This window comes from Ochotona curzoniae, unplaced genomic scaffold, assembly GCF_017591425.1.
Source record: "Ochotona curzoniae isolate NIBS_2020 unplaced genomic scaffold, NIBS_Ocur_1.0 contig_2364, whole genome shotgun sequence".
NCBI classification, from domain to species: domain Eukaryota; kingdom Metazoa; phylum Chordata; class Mammalia; order Lagomorpha; family Ochotonidae; genus Ochotona; species Ochotona curzoniae.
In genome coordinates this window covers 39,344-63,471 of record NW_024465434.1, presented here as the reverse complement: position 1 = coordinate 63,471, position 24,128 = coordinate 39,344, and the positions used below count along the sequence as shown (strand labels likewise).

The 24,128-nt window shown below is 39.9% G+C and overlaps 1 protein-coding gene across 1 annotated transcript in view; it reads right to left on the bottom strand.

Moving 5' to 3' along the window:
* The window catches only part of THOC1 (THO complex 1), a 48,756-nt gene that overhangs the window by 1,812 nt on the left and 22,816 nt on the right, over positions 1-24,128 (bottom strand). The window contains exons 12-20 of the mRNA XM_040974016.1: positions 13,474-13,574; positions 11,124-11,190; positions 10,875-10,925; positions 10,713-10,783; positions 10,283-10,378; positions 9,405-9,470; positions 4,020-4,103; positions 1,339-1,486; positions 574-649 (exon numbers count right to left, since the gene is read on the bottom strand). Coding sequence (XP_040829950.1) covers positions 574-649; positions 1,339-1,486; positions 4,020-4,103; positions 9,405-9,470; positions 10,283-10,378; positions 10,713-10,783; positions 10,875-10,925; positions 11,124-11,190; positions 13,474-13,574 — 760 coding nt within the window. The remainder of the gene's footprint in view (positions 1-573; positions 650-1,338; positions 1,487-4,019; positions 4,104-9,404; positions 9,471-10,282; positions 10,379-10,712; positions 10,784-10,874; positions 10,926-11,123; positions 11,191-13,473; positions 13,575-24,128) is intronic.

Below are 24,128 nucleotides of genomic sequence, written 5' to 3'. Positions count from 1 at the left end.
GAAATCCATTCTTGAAAGCATTATGGAAAGTTGTCCCCCTCATATAGAAGTAGGGTATCACCCACAAATCAACTTCTTTCCATTAAAAATATCATTGGGCCTGGTATGATAGCCTAGTGGCTGAATCCTTGCCTTCTATGTGCTGGGATCCTATATAGGTGCTGGTTTGTGTCCTGGCTGTTGGTTCCACTTCCCATCTAGCTCCCTGCCTGTGACCTGGGAAAGCAGTCGAGGACGGCCCAAAGCCTTGGGACCCTGCACCCGTGTGGGAGACCCAGAAGAGCTCCTGGCTCCTGGCTTAGGATTGGGTCAACTTCAGCCGTTGCAGTCACTTGGGGAGTGAACCATCAGATGGAAGATCTTCCTATGTCTTCTCTAAATATCTGACTTTCCAATAAAAATGCCATCACTTCCAAATTTTATTGCATAATTACAGTATTTTTTGTTATTAAGCAATGTTTTTAATTCCTCATTGTCACAGAGTGAGATCAAGTGGCAGATACTGAGAAGCGGTTGAGATGAAAGAACCCAACCCTTTTCTAATTTTGTAACCTGAGAAAATTTAACTCTTACTTTCATTTTCCTTCAGTAAAGCATCATTATCTTCCTCGTCTTCATCTTCACCCGTTTTTATTTCTTCAGAAGGAGGCTAGAAATGAGAAAGAATGTGTTAAAGGAATACTGCTTTCTGAAAGTGAGATAATAGAAGATGCTTTTTAAATGCAGGGGTTTGAGATGCCAAGGCAGGGCCCAGAACTTTCTTCTCAGGCCCATTACAGAGGCTCACAGGTGCAGATTCCCAGCCCCACCCATCACGGACAGGAGGCAGCACGAAGCACGTGCAGCTGGCCTGCAGAGAGCCAGGCCCTGGTGGTTCAGCCTAACAGAAGTCTGAGGAGCAAATGTCCTTACCGTTTTTTTCTGAAGAATTTTATTAGACACCACATAATAGTATAATTACCATGGTGTAATATTACAGTTAGAAAGTAGGCCAAATTTTCTACTAGTCCTCAGCCCCTGGTTTTGATGAAAGACAATAATGGTAAGCAAGAAAAACCTGAGATTAAGGGCAGGAGGGCGGGGTGGCAGCTGACGATGAAAAGTATTGTGGACTTGCATTAAGTATATGTTACAGAGAAATGCTAGTTACTTTGTCATCAATTTACCAGTCTTCAAACATTTTGTTCCTCATTGCAAAAAAAAAAAAAAAAATGCAAGTAAACTTCCAACAGGATAAACACTTAGATTTGCTCATGTCTTTGCTAACAGTGATTACATATTTTAGAACGATGATGATGCCAGCTGAAGAGTATGAGAAAACTGTCCCGCATTACTTACTGGCAACTCCTTGGCTAGCTTTATCACCATGTTTTCCAGGTACTCAGGCAAACTTTTAAACTGCTGGTTGGTTGGCTGGAAGAAGTGAGGGCTTCTCCGTGCTAACAGTCTCAGGGCTCTCCAACCGTAGTTTGAATTGTTCACGGCCCTACGAAGAGATGTCCACTGTGTAATTCAGCATTTGGTTTCTATATTCCCTTCTGCTTAATTCTGTCACATGATGTGGTGTAAACACCTCAAACCCCATCCTCTTCATCCTGTCCTGGGCCCGAGGCCCGTCTCCGTTTCAGTACACACTTGTCAGAGACCACCAGTGTGAAGAGCAGCGTCAGATGCAAGCACATTTAAAAACTTTATGCACATTTTAATTTTGTTGGTTTTCTGTTTACAACACATGAATTTTACTTCACATAATGCCTCCCTTAATGAATAAAAATGGTTCAAACAGTAAGAGATAGCTAGCAGCCAACTGTGATGGCAAGAAGAGGATGTACCAATGTCTCCAGTGAAGCATGGTAGCAACATGTGGACCACAGGAAGTTGAGAGACCTCTGCCAAACCAGAGTAGCGTCTCTACCCACACCCCTAAATTCACTGAGTAGAGATCTGGCTTATTTCATTATCTCTAATAGTAATAACATATAAACAATATAATAAATGCCCTGATAACACTGGAAACTTTTTTCTAAGTTAACACCTGCTGTGAAATTTAGCCTCATCAGTTTAGTACCTTGCTCTTTGACACTTGTGTCCATAGTCCTTACCAACTATGCATGTAAATTTTCTTATTCATGACAGATCCATATCATTCAAGTTCTTGAGAGCATTCTAGAATTAGTACCTTAAGGATGAATCCACCTTTACTGCTACACATACTGGCAAACCAGGGCAGGGGGCGGGCCTGGAGGGGGTTATTGCAGGTCGCTCCAACTAGGCTGCAGCTCCCACTGGTTTATGTGAGGGCCAAGTATGTGCTGGGCAGAACTAGGCTGGACTGCAACACCCATTGGTTCCAGTGCAAGTCGGAAGTGAAAACAGAACCAACCCAGCCATTACAACCACCAGCTGAGCAGGGCGATGGACTGTGCCAGGCCCTGTACTTGCTAGCACATACAAGAAGTTTCTTTGGAGATCTTCCTAATCTAAATGTTGGACTCAGAACCCTTACCAAGAAAAGAGAGAAGACAGAACAGGTCAACCAACCATCTCAGCTATGATGGACTATGTCAACCAGTGGATTTTTCAAAGACCTCATAGTGCTTGGAGTGGCAACATTGGCAGCGGTTCATAACTGTTGAAATATCAAAACCACATGAGCAAGAACCTCAGAGCATTCCGTACATTCGGGACCTGGAGAGGGTGGGAAATTGGGTGGGCCTTCTCCCGTAATTCCCCCCTTTAAACATGAAGGAAACAATATGGTAAAAAATACTAGTCTTATCCACTTTCCTGTAGCCCTTGACCCTTTTTACCCTAATTACCTATGATTGTCAAAAAAAAAAAAAAAAAAAAAAAAAAAAAGAAGAATGAATCCACTTGCCCCTTTAAAACTGAGCACTCAGAGCCAGGCCCTAATCTACACTATAGCCTTACTCTGCCCTGCCACTACTTCTAATTTGCAATAGCATGAAACAAGTACTAAGAGCACCTTACACAGAAGTTGGTTGTTCCCGGGTGGGGGAGGGGTGGGAGGCAGGGACAGCAAGCCCTGAGGGCCAAGGGGAGAGACCGGAGAGAAACAAGACTGGTCTGACAGCTAGAGGAAGTAGACCAAGCAGATGTGGCAGGAGTGAGCAAGTCTGCAACAGACATTTAAAACTGGAAGCAGTAAGCACCATGCACTTTTAGGAACACTGGGTGACACATGGAAAACTGAGAAAGGTTAGACTGCTTGAGTGGTCACAGCAACGACTCCGCCTTACCAGTCATGAATACTGAGTGCTAACCACAAGGTTCAGAGTTAATCACCCCAATCAATTCTCAATATTCTTGTGAAATGGGTACCATGGCTATTCAACAGAAGAGGAAAGCAATTTGGGAATTAAATCATCAAATTAGCTACAGTCCCCTAGTGAGAGAGGGGATTGAAATCTGCATACTGATGGATTATTCTTAACCCGCTACTATATGGTTTGCTTAAAACCATGAGACTATGGTGTCACCTCTAAGAATCTGGATAAATAGGTTGGATCCTGGAGTTACTCTAAAATGAGAGGCACCAGCAATGGAGACTTGAGACGAGGTACTCAGGGAGATAAAACTGCAGAGGGCAGCAGAGGCTGCTTTCATGGATGCAAAGAAAACATGACTTACAGAAGGAGCAAGCAGTAGATGCTGCCGAGGTCAGGAACACAGCGAGGAGACCTTTGTAGGAGTGGTCGAGGGGGAGGGACATGGAAAACTGCCTGCTTGGAGTGGGCAGGTGGCGAGCAGGAAATAAGGACATCAAGAGAAGCAGCAGTTATGGGGAGAGTCCGAGCTTTGAAGGAAAATTGGGAAAGGGGAGGTGGCTAGAGGAAGGTGTGGGATCGTCCCTGAAATGAGGATGTATCACGGTGTGAACTCTGCACCTGAAGTCACCTCCAAGGAGAGAGAGCTCCTCCCACGGCCTCTCTCGATCAGCTTTCTATTCTACACCATTCTTTAAAGAAACAAAATTATGTCAGGAGAATATTACTTACTTGTACTCATTTTCAACCATATTTTCAGGGTCTGCCTGCTCAATGGCTTCTTCAAAGAATTCCTCGAGCGATGGCATGTATTCCCTGGACATCAGAAGGAATAAGTGAGGTTCATCTGTACTCTTGATACACTCATAAAATGGTGGCAGTAAGAGAGCCTATTGGTACTGAACTCAAGTTACTGTTCCAATACTTGGTAACACAGAATTTTAACAAAGCAGAAGACGATAAACTAGCTTTTAGGGATAATAAAAGGGAAGTTAGTCCAAATGCACAATACAGATCTAGGATATGTATTACACCATCCATAATAATCATGATTATGCCATTTCAGAGGGTAGATGAAATTAAATGCGTATGAATTTCACCAACAAATATAACATGTTTACATTTTATTCCTACCCATGGAAACCTTTCTCTTTACACAATTAATTAAAACAAAAGAAATAGCCAAACCTTTATATTTTAAGCAATTTCTAGCTCTATTTAGCATGACAGGTTTCCCTTCCCCTTATTTTTATTGTCTCCAGCTTCATTCCCCAAATGCTTGCAATACCTCGGGCATGGAACTCAATCTGGGTCTCCTATGTGAGTAACAGGGCCCAAGTACATCAGCTCCCCCAGGATATGCATCAGCAGGAAGCTGGGACTGGGAGTAGAGCTATGACCTCAAATCCAGGCAGTCTGATAGGAATGTGGGCTTCCCAAGAAGTGTCGTAACTGCTTTGCCACATGCTGCTCCAGGAGATTGGTTTTGTTGTTGTTTTATTTCCATTTTTAATTAGTTTTATTTTTTTGAAAGGCAGAAAAGAGTTAAAAGATTTTCTCATTTTTATTGGAAAGACAACTTTACAGAAAGAAGAACAAACAGAAAGATCTTCCATCAGTTGGCTCACTCCTCAAATGGCTAAAATGACTGGAGCTGAACCGATCCAAAGCCAGGAACTTCCTCCAGGTCTCCCACACGGATACAGGGTCCCAAGGCTTTGGGCCGTCCTCCACTGCTTTCCCGGGCCACAAGCAGGGAGCTGGAAGGAAAGTGGAACAGCTGGGACTCAAACCAGTGCCCACATGGGATCTTGGTGCTTGCAGGGGGAGGATTGAGCCATTGTGCCAGGCCCATTTTTTTTTTTTTTTTTAAGAAACTAAGTTTGGTAGAGTCAAGCAAAGGAATGAGATCCAAAAATCAGAAGACATCTTTACCTAAAACAAGAAAAATGGGCTCACTAAAGAAAATTCAAGGTGTTGACATAGCAAGCTAATTCTCCATTTGCAAGCAATAGCATCCCAATCGGGTGCTGGTTATATCCTTGGTGCTCCAATTCTGATCCAGCTTCCTGCTATGGCTTGGGAAAGCAGAGAATGGTCCAAGGCCTTGGGCTCCTGGACCCACACAGAGGCTGGCTCCCAGCTTCAATCAGCTGCGCTCTGACCATTATGGTTAATTATTCTTTTTCTTTATAAAAATTTTTAAAAGTTATTATTTTCCATTTCTACAGGTATAGGCACTCCTTCCCCTCCCCCTTCACCCTTCCAACCATTTCCTCCTGTATTATTATGCACAAACAGTCGCTGGAAGGGGAAGATTTTAGCCACTAGGCGACAGCACCCGCCTTGTCTTCGCTTACATATTGTAGTTATTCCTATGACTTCCTCTAATTGTTGGATGGTTTCTGGGTGCTGATGTATGTCTTTTCTAACACTGTATTTTTGTATGTGTTGTCTTCTGCCTCTTTCATTCAATTACTGAGCCTTTCCATTGTATTTTAAACTTGCTCTATTGTATTTATTTCTAGTATTTCAGATTGATTCTGTTTCAATGCCGCTAACTCCTACCATAACATATTCCTTGAATTTCTATTTCTGTTTCTCATTGTTTTTAGGAGCCTTATAATGATTTTTAAAAATTCTTTATTTGGCACTTCCTTAATGTCTTCATCAGCTAATCCTGAGACTGAAATGTTTTTTCGATTTTTGTAGAAGATGCCAGTAACTTCATTCACAGTGTCTGTGCCTCTTCTTTAATCCTGTGCTGCGTTCCTGCAGGGGCCTCCAAAGCCAGCACCACCCAAGTCGCCGTTCTCTGTCTCTGTGACTGTTATAGATGCACCATTGTCTGTTGAGCTTTTCTCCTGTTCATGCTTTCAGTGGCCGGGGATTAGACTGACAGCAGCTGTGTCTTTAAACTGGATCACAGGCTGTCAGTGGTGCATAATTCCCTGTTGGTGCTCTATGGCTTGAATCACCTTCCGCATTCCTGCTGATTCCTGGTGGAGCTCTGTTGTTGGGGTTACCTGTTTGCTGCAGTGCCACTCTGTTGTATCTGCTGCTTGCCCATGTTACAGGTCCCTGGGTGTCTCTTTGCCACCGGCCTGCCCATTCCAATTACCCGGGATTATGCCCTCGCTGCCTCTCCTCTGCTAACCCTTCTGCATCTACTTTAACATGTCCTCACCCTATTCCACCATCTTGCTTCCATTCAACAGGTTTCATTTTTTTAACAGCATAAGGATAAACACTGAAGGCTATACATCTCTTGCGTACCAATGAGTTAGATGTCCATGAAGTTTTAAAAAAAGTATTTTTAGCTCAAGCTTTCTAATTCCCACCATGATTTCTTCTTTAATTCAGCGGTTATCTAGAGGTGTGCTAAACCAAAATGAATATTTGAATAACAGAAACGACAGAGGAAAGGTCAGAGATCCTTTTATTTGTTGGCATTGACCAGGTCTGAGCCAAGAAGCCAGAGTCGGACCTCCTTCTGGACATCCCACATGGGGAGTAGTCCTCAATTTTCCACTTGCACCCAGAAGCTGAATGAAGAGCAGAGGTTATGACTTAAGCTGGCACTCCACTACGGAATGGCAGCTCCACTGCGTCACAACAGTGCCCCTAAAATTCTTAACAGCACTTAAAAAAGCTTTTGTTTCTCATGGATGTTTTAAATAAATTTCTGATTTTTGTTAGACTTATCATAAATATATTATACCAAGTTTTTTTTTCCTAGCAGATTTATTAAATACTGGAAGGTCTATCAAGATTTCTCTACCAGGTGGTAGACTGGCCAATTCCTCACCCAGATTTTTGAGACTACAATCTATTTATTAGCAAATAAGGTTTACGTCTGCATATTTCCAACTTTTGCCTTTTATATTAGTGCACTAGGACTGTCTTTATATTTAATCCAGCTTCATTTTTGGATAATGCTTTTAAGACTTCTTTCTGATAACTATGCCTATTACATCTTTCATTCAACCTTTTCCTATCATTTTAACATTTATTTATCTACTTGGAAGGCAGTTATAGAAAGAGAGTGAGAGGATATGAAGAGAAAAAGGGAGAGGCATTTCCCATCTGCCGGCTTACTTCCCAAACTGCCACAGAGGCCAGGACTGGACAGCTAGTAGAGCAGAGCACCCTCAGGTTCTCCCATGCAGCCTTCAGAGGTCCAAATACTTGAACTATCTTCTGGTACCTCCCCAGGGCTATCAGTAGGGAGCTGCATTGAAAGTGGAATAGCAGGGATTCAACCAAACTCCAATGGGATGCCAGGGTGCCACAGGCAGCAGCTTTAACCCATTGTATTGTTAAGGTGTCTATCTTATAAAGAACATCTAGATGAATTTTGAATATATATTGCCACTTTCTGACTTGAACCAGAAAGTTCATGTATATTTACTGCATTAGGATCTGTTTTCACTTTACTGCTTTGTGCTTTACACTACTTGTTTCTTGCATTTTATCTTTCTTCGAAAATTTTCTATTTACCTTTTTAACTCTCAACTAATTTAAAGATTATAATCTATTTCTTTTACATACCTAACAAGCATTCTTGACTATTCAGTCTTTGTCTTCTTTCTCTTAATATTCTTCATTTATGATCAAGCCTTGTCTTACAAGTCACTTTTAGCAAGGACATTAGTTCGACCTTATTAAATAAACTCTAATTAGTAATTGTTATAATTTATACAGTGAATTCCTAATAATATCTATTCATATTTACCACTAACTTTGCCAAACTATCCTTTTTGCAACTTCTTGTTATTTTGGGTTTCAGTAGGTACTGCTGATAAATTTTCACAGTATTAGTCTGAATATTTCCTAGCCAGTAAATCAACCATGACTCTGTTACAGAATATGGATTTATATTTTTCTCTTAATAGTTTGGATTACTTCTACTTTAACTTCTTTTGTTCATTCCAAACTCATATTTTTCTGACTCTTGTTTCTTCTGCTTTCTTAACCATTAATTCATTATTTTTACGTTGGTATGTCTAATTTGCCACTTAACCTAATTTTTGCAATTTCAATAACTATAGTTTTTCAGTTCTAGAAGACTTTGTTTTTCAAGTTTTCTCATTCCTTTTTGATAGGACTTTTTTTCTTCCCCTTATTTCATCTTTAGCCACCTGGAATATATGTATTTTATAGCTTTATGTGGTATTATTGTTACTTAAGTGCCTGTTGCTTGACTGATCTGCTGATACTTAGTCATGGTCATGGTAAAATGAACTGTTTCCCTGAATTATTTCTCGGTTTGGATGGTGAACTTATCTTAGGACTTCATCCTTGGGAACACTGTGTGGCAAGGGTTGAAGCAGCAGCCTTCAAGTGGAACAGCCCATGAGCATCTAGGGCAGGGCTCCTTATACTGTTCCTAGTAGAAACGCAAACTCTATCAGTGGCCTGGCATGGTAGCCTAGCAGCTGGAGTCCTTGCCTTGCATGCACCAGGATCCTGTGTGGGCACTGGTTCATGTCCTGGCTGCCCCATTTTCCATCCAGCTCCCTGGTTGTGGCCTGAGAAAGCAGTTGAAGACAGCTCAGGGCTTTCAGACCCTGCACCTGCGTGGGACACCTGGAGGAAGCTCCTGGCTTTGTATCGCCTCAGCTCCGACTGGTGCAGCCATGTGAGGAGTCAATCAGTTGGATGCAAGATCTTTCTCTCTCTCTGTAAATCTACCTTTCCAATAAAGGTAAGATAAATCGTAAAAAAAAACAAAAACAAAAACAAAAAACCCTGGCAACTCTATCAGGGTTGATTTGTAATCTCTCAGGGACTTCTTTCCCTTCGCACCAGATCACCTGGTTTCCAAAACTCAGATTTCCTCTGTACTGCTCCCTAGCTAGATGCAATCATATCAGCTTCCTCATCTGGTTTTCAGTTCAGATTATCTTACGGGTCTTTATTTCTTTGTGATTTCTAATATTATTTTATTAGCATCTTTACTTTTTTGGTACGAAGTCATATTCTTCAGTGCCAGAAGTCAACTACCATAAGCTTTTCCACTTCTTCTGTGCTACGATCAAAGGTGAAAAACGCTCCATTCTACTTTATGTAATATTTAAGAAAAGGAACATGTCATGTGAAAACCTTTAAACTTGCCTTGTCTCAGATTTACAGGCTTCCATATTATCAGGACAGAGATTCCAAAGCCTTGTTAATTCTTCACTACAAAACAGATACAGAAGTAAATAAATATTTCATGCACATCTTCCACAACAGGCCATTATACCAAAAAGAACAACTTAATAAAAGAGTTTTAGTGATGGCATAAGTTTTACTTTTTGTTAGTTTTGGCATTAACAAATTTGCTAACATGAGCATATAATATTTAATGATAAGGACATAATGCTTTTTCCTAAGAATATTCACACACAGTATAAAGTTAATACTGGATACCGGAAGGCAAAAGGACTCAAGCATTAATAGTACCTTTTAGCATAATTAAAATTTTCTGTATTTACCTTTTTGCCTTTCCTCTAGTATTCCTCTGTATTTACCTTTTTATCTTTCTTCTCACTTTTCTTTTACATTTATATAATTTTAAGTTTCTTTTAAATAATTTATTGGCATGCTTGGCTTAAAAGTCTAGTTATTTGATGTTTTTTAACACTTCAATTCTGATCACTCCTTCCTGTTTAATGTGTCTCTTTTAGCAAAACCAGTGGCCTTCCCCTATTTAAAAAACTCATTAATTGACAACTTTTGCTGCATCAACCTAAAAATTCCACTTTCTATGACATGGGGAACATGGCATAGCCAAGAGCCATGGATTCTGAAAGCTGACGACCAGCTCAGAGTCTAGCTGCTTCATGCACTCACAGGACGGGCACTCTGGATCAACAGAGTGTGGTTGACCTCCTTCTCTAGATTGCAACCAAATGTAATTCTTTACTATATTGGCATGGGAACAAGTGTCTTCAATAAGCAAAATATAAAAGGAAGAGCATCCCACACACCAAGACAACTTAATAACCTACTTTCCCATAAGAATTTTCTTGCTGGGTCCCTTCCCTAGGAAGTCCTCTGGGGCTGCTCTCTTCCGCACTACTCTTGTGGGCTTTGTATCCGATGCTCTGTGGAGAACAAAAGACATGCTATGTTTGGAACTACAAATTAACCCCAGGAAAGATGCATATTTAGTTACTGTTTTCTTTCTAAAGGAAATAAAAGCTTCATATTATGACAGAACACTCATGAGGCACAAGGGCAAATACCAGTAATTTTACATTTTTTTTTCAACAGTTAATACATATCAAATTATTCTGAGAAGTTGAAATCTGAGGTAAATAACACAAAAAGGAATAAAAAGTCTTACATTTTACATGAACTATGCATGTGCGTCTGATAAGAACAACTGCACTCTGGAATGCCTTTATCTTATTTCATAAAATATGAGTATATATTTACCTTTCTTTCACAAAACTTGGGCAGCCTTCATTTTTCCATGAGTTCCAGTTTTCTTCAGTGTTTAATATATGCTGAAAAAGATGAAGAGATTACATTTGCATAGTATAATCCTGTGAAATCCTGTGTGGCACTAAGATGACCGAGTAAATACAGATCACATACCTCTACCATCTTTGAAAATCTTTCTCCATCAGGGGGGTTTTCAGATAGTAGCTGTGATTAGAAAGAATATACTAAGCTTTCAACAACTTTCTGCATCATAGAAGTGGTTTGTAGGCAGAGAACCAAGAGGTCTTTGTGGTCTTGTACCTGAGCTTAACTTTATCCTTATTTTCCTATTTGGGGCTGAAACAAAGAAAATTCTAAATTTCCATTTTTTTCAATCATGGGTTTGTTGCACGTTGGACTTACTTGGTAGACCGATTTTGTAGTATCTTCAATCCACAGTGATTGCTCATCGGTTAAAACATAGTTTGAACTAGAGAACAAAACAGTAAGAGCACCGAGTTACACCAATGTCTAGTTAGTACTAGATTTATTTATGGCCTCTACAAATCCACATCACAAAGTATGTAACACAGGTTAGCTATACTGTAAACAAACATTGAAATTGATGGGGATTTTTATTTTAATTGGAAAGTCAGATACACAGACAGGAGGAGAAACAGAGAGGAAGATCTTCGATCCAATGATTTGCTCCCTAAGTAACTGCAACCGCCACAGCTGCACCAATCCTAAGCCAGGAGCCAGGAGCTTCTTCTGGGTCTCCCACATGGGTGCAGGGTCCCAAGGTTTTGGGCTGTCCTTGACTGCTTTCCCAGACCACAAGCAGAGAGCTGGATGGGAAGCAGTGCCACTGGGATTAGAATGCGAGCCCATATGGGATCCTGGTGTGTGCAAGGCAAGGATTTTAGCCACTAGGCTACCATGCCAGGCCCAAAATTGAAGGGGATTCTAAGTGCTAAGCTTTACCTTCAAGAGGGTTACAACTGAGGAAATATGGCATAAAAGGGATACTAAGACACTTAATCAATCAATCTGATAATGACCAAGGCAACAAATATTTCCTAAAATAAGTTTAAGACTAATTCCTCTCAGACAATACTAACATTTTTATGCAAGATACACATTGGGACAGGTATGCTCCACTCTCAAAACTCATTCAAAATTTGGTAAGTTTAAAAAAAACAAAAAGCTATGAGCCAACTCATTAGTCACTACCTGCCACTCACTGAGCTCTCACTGTGCCCTCACTGCTGCGCAGATTTACATATGAATAGTCAACACAGACAGACTACCATGTGCCAGGACTGGATTCTTTATTACATTATTATTGAGTTTTCAGAACTACCTAGGCACACAGTAAGCAGAGCCTACAGTGCTTCAACCCTCCCAGGCTCCCTGGCTGCTGTGACCATTTAGGAAATGAACCAGCACATGGAAAATCTATTTCTCTTAATAAATTTACCTTCCAAATACATACATACATATGTCTTCAGGAAAAGAAAAAACATTGTTAAATGTTTACTACCATGTGCTACCTTGGTAAGTCTGGGAGTACAGTGGGATAAGCCACTACCCGTGGCACTGGCATTGCATAAGGAAGCACCATCTTGAGGCATAGCTGCTTTGTTTCTCATCTAACCCCAGCTAATGTGGAGGAGAGAGGCCCAAGAACTTGAGCCCTTGCCACAGCACATGGGAGACGGGGATGGAGTTGCAGGCTCCTGGCTTCAGCCTGGCCCAGACCTGGCTATTGGAGGCACTTGGAGAGTGAACCTGTGGATGGAATATCTCTCCCTCGCCCTCTTTCTGCAACTGCCTCTTGAACAAACAAAACAAAATAACAAGTCTAAAAGTGATGTGCTGAAGCCAGTGAGTGAGGACATGAGAATGAAACCCAGCAGGTAGTAAAATGAGGTTTTATTATATAACAAATGCTGCACTGGTTTACCTACTAAGCAGAAATACAATCAGTAACAGAAGGCTCCAGTTCAAGAGACAGGACGAGAGGTAATGTCTGCTCTGGACAGATGGATTCAGATAGAGATCCTTATGAGGTTTGGGATATTCCAAAGAAATTAGACCTGCTGGGCCTAGTGCAGTAGCCTAGTGTCTAAAGTCCTCGCTTTGCATGTGCCAGGATCCTATTTGGGTGCCGGTTTGTGTTCTGGTTGCTTCATTTCCCATCCAGCTCCTTGCACCCACATGGGAGACCCAGAAGAAGCTCCTGGCTTTGGAATGGCTCAGCTCTGGTCATTGTGGCCACTCGGGGAGTGAGCCAGCAGATGGAAGATTTTCCTCTCTGTTTCTCCTTTTCTCTGAGTTTGGCCAATAAAAAATAAACATCTTTGAAAAAACAAAGAAATTAGAACTGCTCTTGGCTTCTGGAATGTTGTCCACTTCTTCCAGCTATAATGTTCTAGGTGACTTCACACTTCAAGACAAAGTGTTACTGGCTTAGTTTGCCAGTTAGCTCAGGAGGAGGTCTGAGTGGGGTGAGAAGAGAGAAGGGGAGTTTGCCATCAGAGACCTTCCCCCAGTCAGGAGAAAGAACCCCTGAGAAGCACAAAGTTCAGCAGAACAGTCACAAGATCACAAGTCACAGCAGATCTGTGTTAACATTTGCTCCTTAAAACAAGTGTCTACTATCTAAAAGCCCCCAGTCAGCTGCACATCTGCTGCAATCAAAGCATCAGAGGGATGGAGCCCATATATACATCTTGGGCCCAATGCTTAAGAAAATTACATTTTAACTTACCTTTTGAATTTGACCTGCCCTTTGAGATATTGGAATAAAATGAGATATTGCAACAGGATGTGTCGACGAAAGTTACTGTCGCTCAGCTGTAAATCCATCAACTACTCAAAAAACAAGCACACACATACACACAAAGAAAAGCACATTAAAATAAATTTTGCCAAATATACATATTATCTTACTACATAGAAAAGGAAAATTGCAATTCAACCAAAAAAATTTGAGAGTGCCGCTGTATGTGAGATCTTACTGCATAAACCCAAGGCAGAGAAGCAAAAGCTTCATTCTGATTCCTTGGCTATTTTATGCTATGATATATATCCATGTTAGTAGATAACAGGTTCTGTCTGTGGTCTCAGCAAAAAGACAAAACAAGACGGAAATATAACAGATCAAATTATGGCCATCACGGTCTCACACTTAAATAATGGCTAAACAGGAGGTCCAACGGATAAACAAGCATTAACATCAAGGGTGATCAACCTATAAAGTAGTGCTCTTAATAAACAAGGAATCAGAGGTGGAGAATTATCTGTGAATTAAACGGTCCTTGTCAGATTTTAGCGAAAGTTGCATCATACTGTATTGTCAGACTGTGGTTCAGAAAGGACTTGGAGGATGTTCATGAGGAAACTTCTTCAAGAACTCTGCCATTTGGCTTGCTCTACTATGACAATGACTGCCCCTGATTGAAGGAAAGTTATTCTGATTATCTCCATTGAGCAGGGAAGGAAGCCTGAAGTTTCTATTGGCCAACTCATGATGGTTCTGCCTTCCAGACCTAGAGCACCAGCTGGAGGTCACCTTCGTCTATATGAATTGTAACAGCTGGAGTCCTGGCAAGAGTTTCAGTTTCAAATTTTCCAAGTTCCATTTGCTCTGCCTCAAGCAGCATGTTTCTATCTGGTCATACAGCCTAATAGGCAGTATCTATTTTATTCACTGGTAACCCCTTCTGCAATGCTGGTTCTTTCAACCGTATCTTATGAAAGGTCAGAACAATTTCTGGCCAAATTTCCATCACCTTTAGAAGTTGAGTATTTGATTCTGTTATTTCCCATATTAATTCTTCCAATCCAAACTGGCATATGTGAATGATGTGTCATGAGTCTTGCTTTCCTCCAATTCTTGCATGACTTTACAATTCAATCCAGGCTCTGAGTTTCCTAAGGTTAACCCCACTGAATTACACACCCTTTACTTTGGCCGTCCACTATGTCCACAGCTAGTCCTAGTGATAACCTAGCCATCCTGCCTCTCAAGTTTTAACTCACAGTCCTATCTCACAACCTTATCATTCTCGGGTATCTCTCAGTAGCTCCCCAAACACCTAACATTTAATTATTACTGACACCTGATATCTGCTGAACTCTACTCTCTGCCTGTTAGTCCTATCTCTTCATTACAATCCTATTTTAGCATAAATAGAGGCCAGTAACATTTACTAAAGAGCCAAATAAACAGCAAATGTATTTAGGCTTTGATGGCTAAGAAGTACATTACGGATAGTATGCTGGCACTTATGTAAACATTTAAAATGTTTTTTTTTAATTTCTTTTTATTGGAAAGGCACTTATACAGAGAGAAGGAGATACAGAAAGATTTGCTGTCTGTTGGTTTACTAAGTGGTCGCCAACAGCTGGAACTGAGCTGTTTCAAATCCAGGAGCCAGGAGCCCCTTCCGTGTCTCCCAAGCAGGTGCAGGGTCCCAAGGCTTTGGGCCATCCTCGACTGCTCTTCCAGGGCACAAGCAGGGAGACGGAAAGAAATGGAGCAAGTAGGACACAAACCCATTTGGGATCCCAGCACATGCATCGCAACGACTTCAACGACTAGGCTACTGTTTGGGCTCTTAACATTTAAAACATTGTGATTTTGTGGATGAAGCTGCTATCGTCCTGCCAGTACCCTGCATGGAAGCCATTTTGAGTCCAGGCTGCTCCACTTCAGATCTACCTCCATGCTAATACACCTGGGGAAGGCAATGGAAGATGGTCTAAGTGCTTGAGCCCTGTGACCCTATAAGAAACTTGGAGGAAGCTCCTCAAGATTTATGCTTTTTAGGGTCAAGAAATCTTTCCCTACCCCAAATTTACAGATTTCATATACATCTTTTTCTGAATGCTTAAACCTTCTGCTTGTCTCACTTGGACTTCCAATTACCTTAAAATTATCTTTGTTCAAGGTCTCAGACACAGACTATTAATCTTTTTTCCATATTAATTTTTCCATATAAATTGGGCAAATTAAGAATAATTTCATCCTTTCATTAATTTGTGATGCAACCTTTCATATACCAAGCCTTCCTATGACTTGGGTTTCCTAGTTTATATTCTAGTTTTTTTCTCCCTTACATCTGAACTAGTAACCTTATTTTCTTAGTATAGTTTTTGGGTCTTATTATCCTATCTTCAAATTTTTCTTATTCTTGATTCTCTACTTTTCCATTAAAACTTTAAAACTTCTTGAGTTCCTTCACAGTCATCTGAGTATTCATTAAAATACAGTGAATTTATAGTTAAACTGTGGCAGATGTGGCACTGGGCCTTCTTAACCTATATGTGTAGTAATAATTTTCCACTTGTATATTTTTCTCTATGAAGATTACCCTTAGGTATTAGAGCTGCCACTACTACTTTGAATCATTTTTTATAACTATCAACTCAAAGGAACATTAGTGATGTTTCTTGTAACCCTGCTGAAGCATCATTAGCTCTAATGGTTGGTTCTCCTGGAATTTCTCTACACACCATGAATTTGGTCTTTTTTTCCCAATACTTTCCAAGTCTTATTTCTTAGTTCTTTCATCACATTGCTGAAAAAAACATATATAGTATACATCCATGTGTTGTTCCTGAATTTATTGTGAACACTGCTTTTCATGTTTGATCATGACGTTTGATGTATGCCATATAATTTATAATCAGTCTGCTATGTCAATTCATAGAACATTTCCTTCTATTTCTGATTTATGTAACATGTGGCTTTATTAAATTCTTGGATTCTAAAACAACTTGCAGTTTCAAGTTTTTGGATGTGCTAAATTTTTAAAAATTTTTACTTTTTATTATTATTATTATATGATGCAGTTTCTTAGACCCTAGGATATATCCCCTCCCCCTCACTGGGTTCCCCTATATTATTAGTCTGGTGGTAGAAATGCATACTGCATTGTATCCTCACATCTGGATATGACAGTCTCCATTACACAGTTACCATACATTCCCTTACATGAAAAGCCACAATACAAAATCAACAACAGGAAAAAGAAATTAACAACACCATGAAGTTAATTAATGCGCTGCTGAATGACTAGTGTCACTGAAGAAATGAAAAAAGAAATCAAGAACCTTCTTGAAGAAAATGATACTACTGTATCATCTATGAGTCAGCGAAGAATTTAATCAGAACAAAGTTGGAGAGATGAAACTAACAAAAAAAATCAAAATTCATGAGATACACTTTCTGCTGATCATTGCTGGAGATATGTCTTCTGGAGGCAACAAATAGATGGGTTTTGTTTTTTTACCAGTGTACTAATCTATGATGTTTGATTGATGAGCTTAAGTCATTTACATTCAGGGTTAATATGCATGGGTTGGTCCTGTCATTTTGGAATGGATTGTTTATTGATTGAATCTTCTGTTGTTATTTTACCATGAAGTTCTTCACATTTGCCTATGGTTTTGGTGGGCGAAGTTCCTCTCTGTCAAGAGAACATCTTTAAGTATCATTTATAGGGCAGGTTTGGAAGAGGCATATTCTTTTAAATTTTCTTGACTGTGGAAGAATTTTATTTCATTTCAAAGACAAAGGAAAGCTTTGTTGGGTACGTTATCCTGGACCCACAATTTTATACTTCTAGAATTTGGAAAATGGGGCCCGGTGCGATGGTGTAGCAGTTAAGGTCCTCGCCTTGAAAACGCCAGGATCCCATACAGGCACTGGTTCTAATCCCGGCCAGTGACCCCACTTCCCATCCAGCTCCCTGCTTCTGGCCTGGGAAAGCAGTCAAGGATGGCCCAAAACTTTGGGACCCTGCACCCACGTGGAGACACGAAGAGCTCCTGGCTCCTAGCTTAGGATTGGCTCAACTCCAGCCGTTGCGGCCGCTTGGAGAGTGAACCATCAGAGGGAAGATCTTCCTCTCTGTCTCTCCTCCTCTGTATATCCGCCTTTCCAATAAAAATAAATAAATCTTTGAAAAAAAAAAAGAATTTGGAATATGTTACCCCATTCTCTTCTGTCTTGTAGTTTCTTGTGAGAGGTCAGCTGTGAGTTTGATTGGGGTTCCTCTATATGTCACTTGATTTTTTCACATGCACATCTAAGACTCTTTACCTAATTTTTGACTGAAGAGAGCTTGATTATCATGTGTCATGGTAAAGACCACTTTTGGTCAAGCCTGGTGAGAGTTCTGTTGCCCTCCTGCATCTTGTTTCCCATTTCTTTCTCTAGATTAGGGAAATTTCCCTTATTATTTCATTAAATACACCTTTGATCCCAGTTTCTCTTTCTGCATCTTCTGGTACTCCCATTACTCTTATATTTGGTCTTTTAATTCTTGAGTACTTTTTTTTTGCTTGATCCAGCTCTGCTTCCAGCTTCTTGTTTGTTTCCCCTGGTGACAGGAAATTATCTTCTAATTTTGAGATTCTTTCTTCTGCCTCCTTCATTCTATTTTGGACACTCTCCACTGAACTTCTAATTTGCTCCACTTTATTCTTAATTTCTAATATATCAGCTTAATTTGATTCATTTCCTGTGTGACATATTCCTTAAATTCATTAAATGTCTGCTTTACATGCTTCTCATTGTTAAGAAGCTTTAAAACAAGTGTTCTGAATTCTGTATCCTCCATTTTCTTGATATATTCTTCAGTTAACTCTTAGGTTAGAACAGGCTTTTGTTCCTTTGCAGGGGAGTCTTCAGTAATATTCATTGTGCCTCTGTCTCTTCTTTTGCTCTTTGTCATTGTACGTCTGGTTAGTAGATTCTTCTCTCTTAGGGCAGGTTTCTAAGCTGTGTCATCCACAGGTCTACAGTTCAATTTTACTTACTGCAGTTGGTACATGGCTCTTTGGTTGGTCACTTGTGCCACTTGCTCCAGTAAGTTCCAGGTCTGGGTTCTTATGTTAGATTTCCACGATGGTCTCCATAGCCCCAGCTCACCAGTCTCAACCTCCTGTGATATCATGCTGAGGTTGCACTATTGTCTGTACAACCAACGTTTCTCCCACTTCCAGTTGGAGCAGGTCCCAGGATTACGGAGACACCAGGTCCTATATAGCTAGGTTGTTGGTGCTGATAATCTTACCAGGACCTGTTGACTGTTAGGTCTGAGAGCCACAGGGCCCTATTTTGACCCATACAATGCCATAGTCAGTATTATCCTGTAGGACCAATGCAATCCACTGAATTCAGCGAGTTCTCACCGAGCTCAGCAAATGTGCAGCTCACTGTTGTCCCTGTAGTTTTATAGAATGGTGCATGATGTGCCACTACTAGAGTTCTTGATCTGCTGGCTGTCAGGTTTGAGGGCTACCTGGACCTATCTTGGGTGAAACCTGTAGGATGCCATGTTGTTGCAGTTCACTCAGCCAGACATGAGTTCACTCTCAGCTCAGAGCATTCACAGTCCTTTCCCTAGGCTTTGCCTCCTTAAACAAAATGCTACATGATTTGGTTCTAGGGGGCTGACCGGGCTGTGAAATCCACCCTGTTCCCACACTGCCCGTCTGGGATCTGTTGCCCTGTCTGTGCTTCTGGTCAAATCAAACAGACCAGCAGGACAGGCAGTTCTTTGTCTGGGTTTACCTCTGGAGCTTCTGGTGAATGTCCCTTCTCATTTTGTTGCTGGTGGAGTTCCAGCTGCCACTGCATTTCAGATCACTATTTGCTGAATGCTGCTGGGGTATCAGTCACCACAGCACCACACGGTGTTTTCGCTGCTTTCCTGTGTCTGTCCTTCTCCAGGTGCCCCCTCTGCTGTTGTTCTGTCCTCTCCTGTTTCCTGGAATGTGCCCTCTCTGCTTCACACTGGCTAATGTTTCTCTAATGTGCTAATTTAATACTACATTAATCTTTTTCAGTGCTGAACCACATTTCCTAGAATCCTTTACTTAAGATTAATTTGTATTAAAACTTTTTTATTTGCTGTTTTTAAGCGACATACACATAATCTTCTCCTTGCTTATCTCTGTTGGAATTTTACTTAAATGTTGGGAATTTCTGGAGCAGGCACAGTAGCTTATCAAGCTAATCCTCTGCCTGCAGTGCTGGCATCCCATATAGGCACCCACTAGAGTCCTGGCTGCTCCACTGCTCAACCAGCTTCTTGTTATTGCTGGGAAAGCAGTGGTGGATGGCCCAAAATCTTGGGACCTTGCACTCGCATGGGAGATGCTGAAGAAACTCCTGGCTTCAGATCAGATCAGCTATGGCTATTGTGGCCATCTCAGGAGTGTACCAGTGGATGGAACATTCTTCTCTGTAAAATTTGCCTTTCTAATAAAAATAAATAACTATAACTATAGATGTGCCAAAGTATCATAATTATACAAGTTTTGCTTAATGTATTTTGAGGATCTATTACTAAGCATATCCAAGTTCATGGCATCCTCTTGGTGGTTTGTTCTTTTGCCTATTAACCTATTCATACTTTATCTTAAATTGTAGATTATTTGACATTATGTAGTTTCTTTCTGCTGGAGTAAGCCTGGCATGTCTCTTTTCATCCTGATATTTCTATCATCTTAAATAGTTTTGTTAAATATTTATTGTGGGTATAAATCATCACATGCTCCATTCTTTTCTTTCCCATATTAGTTTAATCTTCCCAGGTTAGCTTTTTTTTTATTCTTAATTCAAATCAATAGGATTACAGATCAACTGAGATCTATGGATCAACACATCCTAGGTGAAATAGGAAAGGAAAAGATTCTCAGAAACAGAAGTCATTAAAGAAACTGCTGCCTGCTGGAAGGCAAATACTTGATGAAAATCAGATGCCTGGAAACTCAGGATAATTTGGGAAGATGAAGACAGGTGTTTTAGTGAGGTAGGTAAGCAAAAGGAATATGTCTACCTCTACTTTCTTATCTAAGCTGGGTGAGAATGTCTTGTTTCCTAAACTATTTCTGTACAATCTCCAGTCTGCCTAATAATTTAAGAATTTTCTCTGGTAATTGTGTGCTAGGCTCACTTTTTTTTCTTTGTGTGAAAGCTCATGTACATTGTGTTAAGGTGTAGGGAACTGGGCATAACTTTTTCTGATGTGAAGGCTGTGAGACTGCAGGGCTGCGTTTCTCTCTCTGTGTCTCTCTCTCACACACACACACACCCAACAAAACAGCCATAGAAATAATCTGATTATACAGTTTCTATTGTTTATAACTTTGATCCTCTGCTCATACTGTGGCTTGAGAAATTTCTAGAAGAGTATAAAGGCTCTTAGGTATATTGATTTTCCCTTTTAAATTAGTTAAAGGTACTACTAAATTATTATAACTTTAAGTGAGGTGCTAAAAACCTCTCCAGACAATTCAAGCCTGAATTCTAAGCATTTTGAATGCACCCATTTTTTCTTAGACCGGTGGAAAACATATAGGTTCAATAGGCATGTATACAAACAAAAGCCACGAATTAAATTTTTAAATTTTCACAAATGATTCAGCACCTATATTAGGGTTAGAAGACTACGTATAAAATGATTTTTCAGCAGGTATAGGTACTTTCCATACAGCTTAATCAATTCAAGTAAAGTTAGTTCTAAGAAGAAAAAAAATGTATAGTTATATAAACACAAATATATTAATTTACACATTTCCCAATAATTCCTTATAAAAACTTAAAAACAAAAAAGTCACTAAGAATATGAAAAGTGACTTTAATCGTGAGATAGAGATGTCTGTATAGGCAGGGGCTGTTCTGAACTCTATTCTGTAACGAAAAAGTATTTTAGAGTAACAAACTAAAAGATTTCAAAAAAATCGCTGCACTAATATTTTTTTTAGATTTTTTTTTTTATTGCAAAGTCAGATATACAGAGAGGCGGAGAGAAGAGAGAAATATCTTCCACCCATCCGATGATTCACTCCCCAAGTGGCCGCAGCGGCTGGAGCTGAGCCAATCCTAAGTCAGGAGCCAAGAATCTCCTCTAGGTCTCCCATGCAAGTGCAGGGTCCCAAAGCTTTGGGCCGTCCTCAACTGCTTTCCCAGGCCACAGGCAGGGAGTTGGATAGGAAGTAGAGCTGCCGGGATTAGAACCAGTGCCTGTATGGGATCCTGGCGTTTTCAAGGCGAGGACTTTAACCACTACACTATCGTGCCGGGCCCTGCACTAATATTTGTAAGGAGACTAAAGAGAAATATAATATCTCTCAGTAAGTTAAATAACAAAAGTATTTATTTTGACCCAAATTCTAATAATACTGATCAGTATTAAGTAATCTGTGCAATCTGCTATTCCTAAATTTTGAATTTAAAAGCAACTTTGTGCTTTCAAAAAATTTAAGAATAAAAAAACACAAATATGGAATTCTAATATAAGATTTCTGCCTTCAAAAGGCCACATTAGGGCTCAGCACGGTGGCCTGGCAGCTGAAGTCCTCGCCTTGAGTAAACCAGGATCCCATATGGATGCCGGTTCTAATCCCCGCCCATGGCAGCTCCATTTCCCATCCAGCTCCCTGCCTGTGGCCTGGGAAAGCCTTGGGCCCCTGCACCTGCATGGGAGACCTGCATGAAATTCCTGGCTCCTGGGTTCGATCTGCTCAACTCCAGCTGTTGCGGTCACTTGGGAAGTGAATCAGCAGACAGAAGATCTTCCTCTCTCTCTTCCTCTCTGTACATCTGACTTTCCAATAAAAATAAATAAATCTTAAAACAAAAAGGCCACATTAAAGACTTAATTAAATGGAACTTTCCAAATAATCTAGGCCCCAAATTCAGAGTCAATTTGGCAGGTTATCTACTGTGCCCTGGTTATTTTCAATCTTCCCTAAATGGGGTAACATCAAAGAAGTTACTTTCTTATATTCCTTGTACAACCCTGGCTGACTGATACATAAAATGGGAATTCTAAAAAGAAAATTAAGCAGGATGGTGTGTGTGCTACAGATTTTCCTATTGCACGAATTAGGTAGGATGGCCTTTTTGGGAGTCCTGAGATTTATAACCCCACACAAGGTACTTCATGTATAGAAATGCTTCCTGGTTGCTTTTGGTGCAGCAGCAAAGTCAATTAAAAGGTAGCATATTTTCAATACTGCAGGTACTGCATACATTTACAAATATGAAAAATACAAAAGACTCTAAACCAAGTTGTTGGTTAAGAGGCAATAAAAATGATACTGAATATGTAGAACACTTTGTTTTACAACTTTCTGGTAAAATTTTCAGCCATTTCTTTTTTCATCTTTCTCCAAGCTGTTTTAATCTCCCTGTTGTCATTAATTAATGAAAATTCAGGGTTAAACTCAAAGTAAGCTCACAGGATTCAGACAAGGACAGGTCTGATAAAATGGATTAAGAATGAGATGACATCACATCAATCTCACATTGAAATGTGGAGATTTCTCTTGAAATTGTTGTTAACACTTGTTGTACACTGTTAAATATCCTTAAGAAATGTTCTTTGTTCAAAAAAAATTTTAACCTTTTAAAATGCTCAGGGTTTTGAGCAGTTGTTATGTCCTGAGAAATGCAACATTACGACGTGTTAGTATTACTCACTGCTTCGTTTTATAACTCTTTCCCTGATGATAATATCTAATTTGACACTTGAGATTTGAGCTTCTCTTCCTCTGTTCTACACAAGTAAGTTTTGGATTTTTTTTCTTTAATCAAAATAATAAATGCAGTTGAACTTTTAAAGATCTAATCTAAAAACTTCTCCCCTAGGTTAATTAAATCAGTCTTAGGTTTTAATTGCTGGCAAATTTGCAATCAATTCTGCCTTGCTTTATATTCCTTTTCTCTCCTCTTTCTGTTAGATTTTGAAAGCAGTTTTTCCTCACTGTGCATCATCCCCGACCTAATCTCTGAAAATTACAGATTGGTTTTGTTTTGGTGGTTACCCATTTAACAGACATACGTAAAGTCTAAAGTTATTCAGTATGCCTTTCTTCCTCCTGAAGATTACAAAGGAGTTTAAGTTTCTCCGTAATTATCTGTTTTCCCTTCTCATACTGTCATTTAGTTATTTCACATTGTTTTTAAAACTTTGCTTTTATAGCCAATAGTAAATTTATTATCATACTTTTCAATTTTTGTGCTCACCATTGCTTGTGTATCCCATTCCTTTCTTATGGATTCAATTTCCTTCTTCCTGAAGAACATCCACTAGTAGTTTTTTCAAAATGAGGGTCTTTGAATGGTAGGTTTTCCCAGTCTTTGAATATATATGTCCTTTGTTCATTAATAGTCTTAAATGCATTTATCTGGGTCAAAAATTCTATACTGACATCTATTTCCTCAGCATTTCGCTTCTCTGCAGTTTTCTTGTAGCAATGGCTTATCTGTGAGGAATCTGCTGACAGTCAAATCTCTGCTTCTTCCCAGCGTATTTTTCTGTTTCCTTTGATGACTTCTAAAGGCTTTTCTTTTAACTCTGTATCCCTGAAGCTACAGCATGAAGTACTGCAGTGTAGGTT